Source organism: Pan troglodytes, chromosome 18 (genome assembly GCF_028858775.2).
Source record: "Pan troglodytes isolate AG18354 chromosome 18, NHGRI_mPanTro3-v2.0_pri, whole genome shotgun sequence".
Taxonomy (NCBI): Eukaryota; Metazoa; Chordata; class Mammalia; order Primates; family Hominidae; genus Pan; species Pan troglodytes.
The window spans coordinates 51,554,052-51,567,010 of NC_072416.2; the positions used below are offsets into that span (position 1 = coordinate 51,554,052).

Sequence of the window (12,959 nt, forward strand, 5' to 3'; positions counted from 1 at the left end):
GTGACTGGGTCCCATAAGTTTTCTAAGAAAAACTTTTCCTTTCCACTTAATGATCCTAAGAAGTCAGTGCAATCTGGTTCTTCTCCCTGCAGAAGGGTTATTTAGTTTGGGATGTAACATTTTACAACAATAATACAAACCTCCTGGGAGAATACCACAATAAATGTCTCAAAAACCACTCAGTTAATCCCAGGGTATAATCTGGCTGTTTTAAATTACTGCAGAGAATATTATGGGCCTTAATGACACTGTAACTGCATAAAGCCAAAGAAAGCTAGAAAGAGGGGCCAAAAAAATGAGCTCAGAGCCAGCCGAAGTGACAACAAACATGTGGTTGTTTACTAGGATTGGAGAGGTTTAGTCTGCAGATGTTTGTGGTCTCTAGAAGGTTCCAGAGGAATGAGTTGTTATGAAGATTTGCAGAGTTGGATGAGAGCAAGATTCTTCTCGGAGATGGCAGGCCCCAGGACAGGGAGGCCCAGTGGTATAGACAGAATTTATAGATTTCTGTGGTCAGATCATACTCTACTGGTCCCACAATGTACATCAACAAATTAATATTGTACGGATGTCATTTCAAAGCCTTCTAAAGACGAGAGTCATTATTGAAGCCATTAGAGCACAGATGGTTCAAACTATATGCAGATATTCATACTTGCATTTTTGCATTATAGCTGCTTTTTTTTTCTATTGAACTGTAATGAATTGTCTCATAATCTATTCCATCTTCTTGCCATTAGCAGGCTTTGAATGTTCACAAATAGGAGCAAAGAACTCATTTTCCAGAGCTTTAATCACACAAAGAGGGAATGCCTAATTCTCTAAATGAAATGGTCTGTGATCACTGAAGCAGAGATTTAATATATCACGGCAAATTAGGTAGATTTTAATAAATTACTTATCTCCCTGAATACTTTACATATGCTTAAGAAGGAACATAGCCTGTTTGCAAACAGTGAAAACCCACAGCCTATAAAAATCCTTTGAAGAAAATGACAAATAAAAAAGTAAATTAAAAAATGAAATGCATTATATCCTAGACCTCTAGAGACAATTCCTTTGCAGCATTGATTCACAGCTCCATTAAAAATATCAATTAAATCCTTCAGTGAGATTGGGTAAAAGCTAGAAAATTAACTTTCAGAGCTGCTTTTCGAGGATCTGGTTACCCAGATACAACCCGGCACTGTACTGGCTTGATGTAAATTTAAAAAATGATAAAAATATACTCCTTTCACGTCTAACTAAGCATATCAGAATTTGAGTTATACTTTTCACAATTTCTTTCTGTGTCATATACTAAGTTTTCAACGTGTAAATTTCACATCTATCTATATACCTATCTCCTTTTTATATATACATCCCTGGATCACCATTACAAATGTATGAAAATAATACAAATAGAATGAACTTCTAAGAAAGAAAGACAAAAAACTTGCAGTCATTGAATAAGTTGGTGCTAAGTTTCATTCTTTATATTTAATTGATAGAAACTGCATGCATCAAAGAAAATGCATACTGAGCTTTAATGTGCATAAAATGGATATTAGCATTTTAAAGAGGAAGATTAACACATTAATCCAAGTAATTTTCATATATTGCTTCTAATAAAATCTTCACAGTATAAAACTCTTAATGAAGCTAATCATAGGCATTCCATTTAGTGGGACGATTAGGGATAACATAAAAGTATTTCTTTTTCATAGGTTTTCTAAGATTTATGCTTTTGCTTATTAAAAATAAAAATGGGAATTGCATTTCGGTTCTTCCTAAGAAAATGTTGAAAATGCAAATAGACTTTCTCACGCTATCACGTAGGTATAAATTATTGAGAAGGTACTGCCCATTATGGAGAACTTAAGTCCTGAGGGGTGGCAGTTATGAGAAGGAGGGAATAGAGAAATAAACAAATGAAAAAGTATACAAAACTTCAACACTTCAAACCCAGGTCTCCCCGCTCCCAGCTTCCCATGAATTATAGATTATATACACCAGAGAATTACAAAAATCTCATGTAGGAACTTTCATGTGAGCATTTACTGAGGAGTAGGAGATGCCTCTGGAGCATTTGCTTTCAAGCCTCCAAGTCATCTCTGTATTGCTTGTAGACAGACTGGAGGGCATGGAGAGCTTCGACTGTTACCCTGAGCTTGCCAATACCTTCACCATCTGCTCGTGCATCAAAAACTAGGGAGAAAAGAGCAGGAAAGTGTTAATATCATTCAACAGATTTTTCTTTGGAAAGGCTCGCAGACAGAAACAGTAGTTGAAAAGATGAAAATAGTTCTACAGAAGTCCAAAGTTCACTGGCATCTTGGGTATCTAAAGAATAAACCTTGTCATGTGTGCATGGAGATGTACATTTGAGACGTACTGCATGGACCTGTACATATTGCTTGTGGAGCTAAAACTAATGAGCTAATCCTGAAGTTTACCTAGTGAAAGCCTCTAGGATAATGACCCTCACACACAATCAGAATTTTTAAGCTAGTGGACGGGCATGGTGGCTCATGCCTGTAATCTCAGCACTTTGGGAGGCCGAGGTGAGGTGATCACCTGAGGTTGAGAGTTTGAAACTAGCCTGACCAACATGGAGAAACCCTGTCTCTACTAAAAATACAAAATTAGCCGAGCATGGTGGTGCATGCCTGTAGTCCCAGCTACTCAAGAGGCTGAGGCAGGAGAATCGCCTGAACTCGGGAGGTGGAGGTTGCGGTGAGCCGAGATCATGCCACTGCACGCCAGCCTGAGAGACAAGAGCGAGACTCCTCAAAGAAAAAAAAAATAACAATTTTTAAGCTAGTAAGGAGTAAGTCTAAAGGGAATTTATGATAATCTATACAGTGTTTCAGAATGGCAAACCACTGTACAGATGTTACATGATCATAGCTTGAATTAGTTATTTATCTTTCTGAGGAAAACATTTCATTTAAAATAGATTTTATGTGAAATTAGAAAAGATTAAAATGGCAGACCCAAGAATCTTAAGATCTGTGGGTTTGAGTATATGTGGGATTTTCTTGGAAGAGGGACCACTACTTTCAGTGGTGTCCCAAAGGTAGATCTTGGGCTCAAGTGATTCCCCCACTGTGGCCTCCCCAAGTGTTAGGATTAGAGGCCTGAGCCACTGCACCCAGCCCCGAAGGTAGACTATTTGGCTGGAGCCATGGGCATTCTCTGAGCTCAGTGGTGGAAGCCAAATGGGATGACGATTCAATACCTGAGACTCCATCCCTCTGTGGACAATGATAATGGCTAGTGACTCAAGGCCAGAAACCTGGATTTTTGTAAGTCTGATAGCACTTATCACTTATGAGTCTTCATATAGTTTCTGTTTTTTTCTTTTAGACAGTGTCTGGCTCTGTCACCCAGGCTGGAGTGCAGTGGTGCAATCTGGGCTCGCTGAAACCTCTGCCTCCAGGGTCAAGCCAACCACCCATCTTAGCCTCCTGAGTAGCTGGGACTACAGTTGGGCACCATCATGCCCAGCTAACTTATATATTTTCTTGTAGAGATGGGGTTTCACCATGTTGCCCAGGTTGGTCTTAAAACTCCTGAGCTCAAGCAGTCCACCTGCCTTGGTCTCCCAAAGTGCTGGGATTACAGGTGTGAGCCACCACACCTGGCTTAGTTTCCAATTTATAATTCCTTATGGTTTTCCTTGAACTTTAATGTGTGTGTGTGTGTGTGTGTGTGTTTAATTCCAAGAAAATTTGTTAGAAAGCCTTAAAACTTGATACACAAAGAGTTAGGTGCAGAAACTGAGCATTGGGTAAGTCAAAATGGCATGAGTGGTCCCCAGATCATTCCCTGGAGCTGTCATCTCTGCTTTGGGACTTCTCACTTCTATGCTTGCTGCAGAACAAAGCATTAAAATCCCAACCTCACTTATACCTAATCTTTTGGCTCTTTCCCAAAACATGGCCACAATAGCTGATTATGTCAGATCAGTGGGTCATATGCGGTCTCTCAGAAGAAGATGGGTTGCTAAACAGCCATTTGGAAAAAATACGAAGAATATAAAGCAAAGATAATTTTCGTATTTTTGTCAGACTTTCTTGGTCCTGGTAGTCTTTAAAAGGGTTCAGGTTAATATTTCAATCCTCTCATCTTTTTCTCTGTGCCAAAGTTGTGACCAACTGCCACGTGGTTAGAAATGTATAGTTTATAAAGATTTCCCAGAAGAAGTTTTTAATTTGGTTATTTGGTCTAATTTGGTTAATTATTTGGCTTGAGCCTGACTTTTCAGCACTTGACACATACCTAGGACAAGCAGCTTGACAATGAACCAGGGCTGAACTACAGCGTAAGCAGAATGCCTGGCACATAAGAGGTGCTCACTTCAGTGTTTGTTGAATGCACAAGTGAATATGTAAACAAGTCATGCACATTTTTCCAAAGATGGCTCTGCTAACTTAACAAATGGGACTAGGAATCAGCCTTATTTCTCTATTTACTACATAAAGCCTAGGCCATCCCTGATTATGATTTTTAAAAGTCTGATTAATAAAACAATTTAGCATGTTCTAAATACAGAAGAATAGAGAGTAGAAATTAAGCATTGTTGGGAATCACAACTAGTAAGTTAAAAATCCAGGACAGCACAATTGTCAGGAACAGATCAAATGTCATTACTCCTCACAAAATCCTGGTGGGAAATAAAGGATCAAAGCTACTTCCTTGCTTTGACTGTATCACTACATTGCAACACTGAATTAAAGAGAAGCCTTGAGAAAGACATTATCAGGATCACTCAGAATAACATGCTTAAGGTTAAGTACCTTAACAGAAATAAGGATTCCATAAACATTAACAGAATAACATCCTGAAGGTTAAGTCTTAGCTGAAATGTGGCTTCCATAAACAACCCTAGAAAAACATGTGGCCAGGCGTGGTGGCTCATGCCTGTGGTCCGGGCATTTTGGGAGGCCTAGGTGGGCAGATCACTTGAGCCCAGGAGTTCGAGACCAGCCTGGGCAACATGATGAAACCCTGTCTCTATAAAAAATACCAAAAAAATTAGCCGGGCGTGGTGATGCACGCCTGTAGTCCCAGATACCTGGGAGGCTGAGGTGGGAGAATTGCTTGAGCCTAGGAAGTCGAGGCTGCAGTGAGCCAAGATTGCACTCCAACTTGGGTGACAGAGCAAAACTCTGTCTCAGAAAAAAAAAAAAATCCAATGGCCAACTTTTTTTCACACCTTCACTCAATACTAACAAATGAATAATTCCTTGTGAAGCTAAATTAATTATTTTACAATTGCTGTTGATTCAAAGGAAAGCAGGGGGGAGGACAGGAAAAGGATATAGGAAGACGCTTCAGCTTCACCAAGGCGTCAACTTGAGTTGTAAAGGATTCAAGTAACGTGTGACTCAGCACCCTTGGAGCCAGCAAAAAGAAGGTTTTAATAAAGAGTTTGGAGTTCAGCAATTGTTGGTTGCACAAACTGAGCAACACTTTCACCCATACCATCGATATTTTGCTCAATGAGGTCCCTCCCTTCCTGAAACATGTTGGCAAGGTCGACGTGAGCCACGCCAATGTCCTCACACTCCAGGTCCTGCTCGTCCTCTGGAGGGTCACTGACCACGGTGAAGCGAAGGCTGGTAAGGCAGAGATCAGCGAAAGTCACCACCAAGTGAGAAGAAATCACCACGAGACAAAACTCCCAAATGGGGTGTTATCACTAGGTATAAAATGTTAAAGTTTCCAATTATCCCAATAAAAAGAAAGGTACACTAGGCTAGATAAGTTATTATATGAACTATTAGAATTGTTATAAAACACCCAACCTTCAAATGAACACTAATCCACTTTCTAAGCACTGATTAACATTTATCTCTATAATCTGAGAAAATTACTAGGCAAAGAGAAGGACCAGATGTTCACTCAATTACATACTATCTGATTATATTTTGACACCTCTACTTTTAAGGCTAAAAGGATGAAGTGAATAAAGACCATGGAGGTTAAATGGTCAGCATTTTCCATAGAAACGTAACATTTCCTATAGAAACACACAACTCTGGAGTTGCTACTAAGGAATTTAACAAAACTGTACGTGTTCTACAAAATGCAGAGATCATGCTCCCAGGGTAACATTTTGAATCATATTAGATAAATGTTGTAACTCTGCCCAACAGCTATATCAAATGTTTGTATTACTTGAGCAATCTTTAACTTACAATCATAGCATCCAAGTTTTATTTTACTTTAAGACATATAATTGTAGGGTTCTGATGGAACTGATTTGAATTAGTGGCTTGTGCAGAGGCCAAATGCACTTGGATTGACCAAATGACAGGAATTTACAGTTAAGTACTCTTTTGATATGTCTTGGCAGCATAGCTTAAACCATAGATGCTTGTAAACTTTACCATTTTAAACTTTTCAAAATGCATCCATCCCAAATCAGAAACAAAACAAGAAACATAAAAATCTACATCTCTGAGAAATCATGCCTTGAAAAACACAAAATCCTTTCCAAATGCTTATAGGTAAACATGACAATACATTTAACCAACTTGCTGAAAGTAAGTATTCTATATTGAATTCCTTTACTAAGTCTCTGTTTTTAGCTAGCAATAATAATTTTTTTGTTTGTTGTGTTTTTTTTGAGATGGAGTCTCGCTCTGTCACCCAGGCTGGAGTGAAGTGGTGCAATCTTGGCTCACTGCAACCTCCGCCTCCTGTGTTCAAGCAATTCTCCTGCCTCAGCCTCCCGAGTAGCTGGGATTACAGGTGCCCGCCACCACATCTGGCTAATTTTTGTATTTTTAGTAGAGATGAGGTTTCACTACGTTGGCCAGGCTGGTCTCCAACTCCTGATTTCAGGTGATCTGCCCACCTCGGCCTCCCAAAGTAATGGGATTACAGGCGTGAATCACCGCGCCTGGCCTGCAATAAGTTTTTATTAGAAAATAGAAATCCTTTAGGTCAAAATCAAAGTTAACGCCTACTCACAAAATAATTATAAAGAGTACAGATCTTGGCCTTCAAGGTGGTACGAAGGAATTTTTATAACATGTATAAGATGGAGGGATTAAGATGGAGTGGTTAAGGGCATCCATTCTGGGCTCAAATTCCTGCTTTCCTACTGCTTAGCTGTGTGACCTTAGACAAATTACTTAACCTCTCTCATCTCAGTTTCCTTACCAGTGGAATGGGGATAATTATACTTATCTTACAGGGCTCTTGTGAGGATCAAATGAGATGATACAAGTGAACAGTTGCCTGGAACACAGTAAGCACTGAGTAAATGTTTGCTCTTCTTTTTAGTAGTATTTTTAATATAGATAGAGTTGCTTATGCTTCTACATTTCTAAGGGGAGAGAAAAACTTGGCATCGGAAAAGCTTGTTTCAATTGAAAATTTAGTTAGATTCCCAAATTATACATTGACTATATCATTCAATTAAGTAAGATGAATGATTATGAAAGAAGTTTTCCTAAAATGAATTAGGAAAAGAGGAAGAATTAAAACTGCTTGGAAGAGGAGGAATTAAAAGTAATATATAATGCACATATTATAACACAAGACTTACAGAAAAGACTGAGGCTATGCAGACTGTAATAATAATGTTAAGTGTTATCTTCATACAGTGTCTCATATCTAAGGATCATGTCTGTATCACTTTACAAATGCAGACAATTACCTCCCCTGAATATATGAGAATTCTGTGGCAAAAGAAAGCCTTCTAAATGCCAGAGAAAGAACTCGAAATTTAAAAATGCAATATTTCTGGCTTTAAATTCTATATAGAGAAAAATGAGATGTCAAAAACAAAATTAAGAAATCAGAAAGTTAAGCTGAAAAGGGAGGAAAAGTACACTAAAATCATTTAAGAATTAAAAGTAGTTTTTAAAACATAATGAAAAGACACACACACAAATCTTTTATCTTACTTTCAACACTGCCAAAACAAAAAGGCCAACTTTGTCCCATGTCTGGAAGAACGCTTACAGTCTAGTCTGAGGACCTGGATGGACACAGGGGGCAGATGTCAAGCACTCAGGTGGAAGGAAGAACAGGAAGTGCTACCTGAGCTACTCCTGCCTCCTCTTCCCACCTCTTTCTCCTGCCACTCTCTACTTCTCAGTGAGACCAGCCTTGCTAACCACCTCTGCCTGGTCCTGGAACACATCTCTCTATACTCCTTCATGCCTGGAGTTCCCTTTGCCCGAAATGATCTTCTCTGAGCTTTTTGTGACTTGACTGAGTCCTCTTATCCTTCATGAACCAGCTTACGTGTCACCTCCTCAGATTCACTACTGAGGATTCACTGAATTTGATTCAGCTTTCACTGTTACTTTCTATTTTGGCATTTAACTTTTTGATTTTCTCTTAGTCTTTGTAGATGTAATTCATTTATCTGTCTATTATCATCATCTGTCTTCCTCAGGGGTGGATCTGTTCAACAGAACACTGTTAACAAGAAAAAACTGAATCCAAAAAAGGACCTTAAGTCAGTGTTAAACTATGACTTCAAATAAATACTGTTTGAAGGCACATTTCAATATGTTACCTCCCTTTTAAAGTGACACGTGTATATTTGCAAATATAGCATGGGATGGCATGCAAAGGTACTATATATAATTTATTAGACAATGTCTATAACTTTAGACATGTCGGGGAAGATACATCAAACTTCTCTAACTGTCGCTTTGTAGGTTATCACCAATATTCAACAGGGTTGCTGTCTGAGAAAATGGATTCTCATAAACTAGGAGCTACTTTAAATAATGTGACCTCTGAGTATTTAAAAAAGGTGAGAACATTTGCTGGAATAACAATAGGCTTTTGGCTGTGGAAAAACATACATGTAAATGCCTCTTTCCCTTAGGACAATGATACTGTTGAGGGAGAACAGTCAGTGGGGCCATCCACTCCCATGGTGGTTCGAGGAGTGCACGGCCAGCACTGAAACACTTATCCATGGTTGGAAGCCCTGAGCCAGTCACTTGGCACCTGCAATACCTCTCTATCTTTCTCAAAAATGACATGAACATTTGTTTCTTTGGGGGGTGTTTGCAGAAACAACCATGGGAGAGTGGGAGTCATTATAGTTACTGTGGACTTTTCTCTTTTTTTGAGACAGGGTCTTGCTCTCTCACCCAGGTTGGAGTACAGTGGCACAACCATTGCTCACTGCAAGCTTGAACTCCTGGGCTCAAGCGGTCCTTCCTCCTCAACCTTCACAGTAGCTGGGACTACCGGTGCATGCCACCATGCCTGGCTAATTTTTTCTTTTTTAATTTTTAGTAGAGATGGGGAGTCTCACTATGTTGCTCAGGCCGGTCTCTAACTTCTGGGCGCCAGGGATCCTTTTGCCTTGGCCTCCCAAAGTGCTGGGATTACAGGTATGAGCCACTACACCTGGCCTTTTTAAATTTCTTAATCTATTCTGGTACAAATAAGTGGGTCCTCTGAGGAAAGGCAGGTCTAACACAAAAGCAGAAGTTGCTTTTAAATTTTTTAAATAAACACTTTTGGGGTAAAAAAAATGTTGTCTCCCAATATGATCTCACATTTCAGAAACAAAGCGAACACAGAGGCAGACAAATAAGACTGAATAGGCTACTGAATTGCAGCCCGGGACTTGTCCATGGGAACTGAGCTCCATCCTAGACAGCCATGGCGCAGCTTGCTGACTGTAGGGAAGCAGATGCCATGGCCAGTGCTGTTTATTCCCTCGTCACTCATGACCTGGGATAACCCTGGGGGACTGGTGGTTTTGAAGGGGGCCCTGAAAGAAGCTGAAGCAAGTCAAACCTGAGTGATTACCATCCTGGGAAAAGTAGAGCCTCAGAAAGCTAGTGAAAGAATAGTGATAAAGCTATATTATCAGATCCTGAGAGCTAAGCATTCCAGTCTCTCTTCTTCAAACAGAAGATAAAATGCTAGTTTGGAAGCTCTTTTGAAAAATATGTCTTTAACATTCACTTTATGGCCCTCTGGAAAGGAAAGAACTTGAGTCTCCCAAGGTGGCAGAGTCAGCACTGTTTTTGAGGCAGTGAGAGGCTGTGTCATCAGTAGGTCATAAGGCAAGGAGAAGTGGGCAATGGAGACAGAAAAGGGGTACTCAAGCCGAGGGAGGACGGCCAGCAAGGGGCACTGGAGAAACCAGTTTGCGGTTAATAAGCAGCACAGAGGTAACTCCTCAAACTCTGCGGCAGAAGCTCACACAGAAGCACTAACTTTTTAAGATCAGTTTTTTTTCTTTCTTCTGAAAATTATATACATGTATTTTCTCTACTGAACCAGAATTGCAAGGTATCCTATTTAAATTAGAAAAAAAATGCCTTCAAAAAATAATAATGAAATGATGGCTTATTAAACAGTGATAGTAAGATACAAATTAGTCTGAAAGGCTGATGAGCCATTACAAACAATAATATTAATGTCACTACTTACAATGATTGCAATTAACACTCACTGTGTGCTATGTGTCAGGTACTATACTATCTGTGTTACATATATTATCTCATTTAATCCTCACACCAACCCTCTATGGTGTTATCATTTCCATTTTAAAGTTGAAGGAAGGAGGTGCAAGAAGGTTAGGTAACTTGTCTGAGGTCAGTCAGCTAGTAAGCAATAAGACAAGAATTTATACCCAAGGCATGTGACTCCAGAGTGTACCCACCTTTCAACCTGTTACAGTCTTTACAACTACAGGAGTGGCAATAGGATACTTTATACACGTTGTCCAGTCTTTGGTGTTCCAAGTCCTATAGGATCATTACAATTACTTTGTATAGTAGGAAGGGCCATTAAATTTCTAGGAGGAAGGCGATCTACAGAGATCCCGTACTCATTCGAGGATACAGAGTGAGTCAGAGAACCCCGATGTTCGGCTTCCTCATCTTGTGCCTTTTATTTTAACCACGTCCTGCTACAGAGATCTACTTTATGTAAACCATTAGATTATTTGGACTGCCAAAACATACCTTCTATTAGGCATCTCTTGTTTTTGTAGTATAGCTTTTAAGATGTCTCTCTTTGCTTGGTTGTTTTCTTTATCCACGTAGATCACTATACCAAAAGAAAAAAAAATGCCAAAAAGGAAGTCACTCAGGAATAGGCTACATTAGTACCATTCTGTATTTTTTAAAATACCTTTTTTAAAGACACAAGTCATGCCACCTCACTTGCATGCCTGGGAAAAGAAAACAGCTCCAGAAACCAGAATCAAATCTGAGTAGTCATGTGATCTAATGTCATGTCACTGGCAGGTTTATGTGCACACTGTCAGAAAAGATACAAGCAACATCTAAGAGTGCCACATCACTGTCACTGCCTGTTAATGGCACTGGCAGTCATGACAGTAAAAGTCAACGGTCTTTATTGCTTTGTATTTGAGGGATTTACTGCATTTTCTTTCACCCAAGAAGCAAGTGATAATGATAATGTATGGCAGACTGCTTGTCCTTCCTGACAGCCTCAGTAATTTAATCTTTCTCTCCTGCCACAACATGCAATAAAAGAGGCGTCTAGTGTATTGGGTTGAGGAAATCCGCAGGCTGACGCCTGCTGGGGAGGGGTATGGGAGAGAAACGTGCAGGGAGAGAAAGGCTTTTTAGGGTGTGAGGTTTTTGGTTTTAAAGGCACATGCTGGCATCGAGGAATGTGGCCAGACTTCACTGGGCTGAAGCATGAGATTAGATAACTGACCTCAAGTTTCAACAGAAAGAAGACGGTGAACACTTGACATTGTAAGTAAGCATCTGCACTTTGGGAAAATGGCATTTCAATGTGCGAACAGTACAATTTTCATCCTGATTATTTGTTCTCAGTTCGGCAGACTTTCAGCCATGCATCAGCTTCTGAAGACATTTCTTTTTCATACGCCATTTTGGATGTAAAGGCTCCCCTGTGACCAGATCTCAACTTAGAGATTATTCCTGGTCAAAAGCACGCAATGGGTGAAAGATATCATGATAGTTCTAAAGCCAGTTCTCCTTAGGCTCTGCCAGGAACAAACATCTTTTATGTTGAAAATGTTTCCCTGAACAATTTTAGTTCAATTCCAAATTATGATGCTATCAACTCATTTGTTTGGCTCAGTTGAGCAAATATTAACTGAGGGCCAAAGGCACTGAGTAGGCACAAGGCGGGAGAGACATAAAGGTACGGGTATAGGGGTGGGTTAGTGGTTTCAGAGAAGAATCATCCAAGACATAATAACCAAGTTAATAATCAACTCTGGATAGCCAAAGTCAAACACCAGCTCCTAGCTTACTGCTCTTTGCATGATACCATATTAGTAAATGTGGCTAGTTATATAGGTTACTGAAGTTTATAGAAATCAATACAGATTCAAAGGTTCAGAGTATTTTTTTTAATTTATCAATGCCAAAAAGTCATGCTAACAGATCACTGGAAGACAGACTTCGTTTTTTAGAGGCTGCCAGTACACAACGCTAAAGGGGAACTTTTTTTCCAAATGGGATTTTTTTTTTGCTGTTAATTACCAATTCAAGATGTGGCACACCATATTGTTTTTGACTTCAGAGTTGTAAAGCTTTTATGTCATACTGGCTTCCATAGTTTGAAGACAAGGGTAATCTCAGTGGTTAAAAAAAAAAGACTGAATTTCAAATGCCAGCATCCAAATAAAGGGTCTTCCAATTAAACCTAGACCAGATTTGATAAATTTCAATAGCTTAAATCATTTTTTTATTGTGGTAAAATATACATAACATAAAATTTACCATCCTAAATTAACAATTAACATTTAAGTATTCAGTTTAGTGGCATTAAATACCTACATATTGTGGTACAACGATCACCACTATCCATTTCCAGAACTTCTTCATCTTCCCAAACTGAAACTCCATACTCATTAATCAATAACTTTCCATTCTTCCCTCTTCCCAGCCCCTGGTAACTACCATTCCACTTTTTGTCTGTATGAATCTGACTCCCCGAAGTATGTCATATAAGTGGAATCATACAGT

The 12,959-nt window shown here is 39.3% G+C and overlaps 1 protein-coding gene across 5 annotated transcripts in view; it reads right to left on the reverse strand.

The window, feature by feature from the left end:
* Nucleotides 1-1,449: 1,449 nt before the first annotated feature.
* The window catches only part of RPGRIP1L (RPGRIP1 like), a 118,256-nt gene continuing 106,746 nt past the window's right edge, over nucleotides 1,450-12,959 (reverse strand). For 4 of the 5 annotated variants that reach the window (XM_063797133.1, XM_001166735.7, XM_009430803.5 and 1 more), the window contains 3 exons: nucleotides 10,950-11,034; nucleotides 5,470-5,603; nucleotides 1,450-2,187 (listed from right to left, as the gene is read on the reverse strand). In XM_063797133.1, the coding sequence (XP_063653203.1) occupies nucleotides 2,075-2,187; nucleotides 5,470-5,603; nucleotides 10,950-11,034 (332 nt within the window). In that variant the 3' untranslated portion in view covers nucleotides 1,450-2,074. The remainder of the gene's footprint in view (nucleotides 2,188-5,469; nucleotides 5,604-10,949; nucleotides 11,035-12,959) is intronic. The other variant, XM_054668400.2, reaches the window with a different exon arrangement.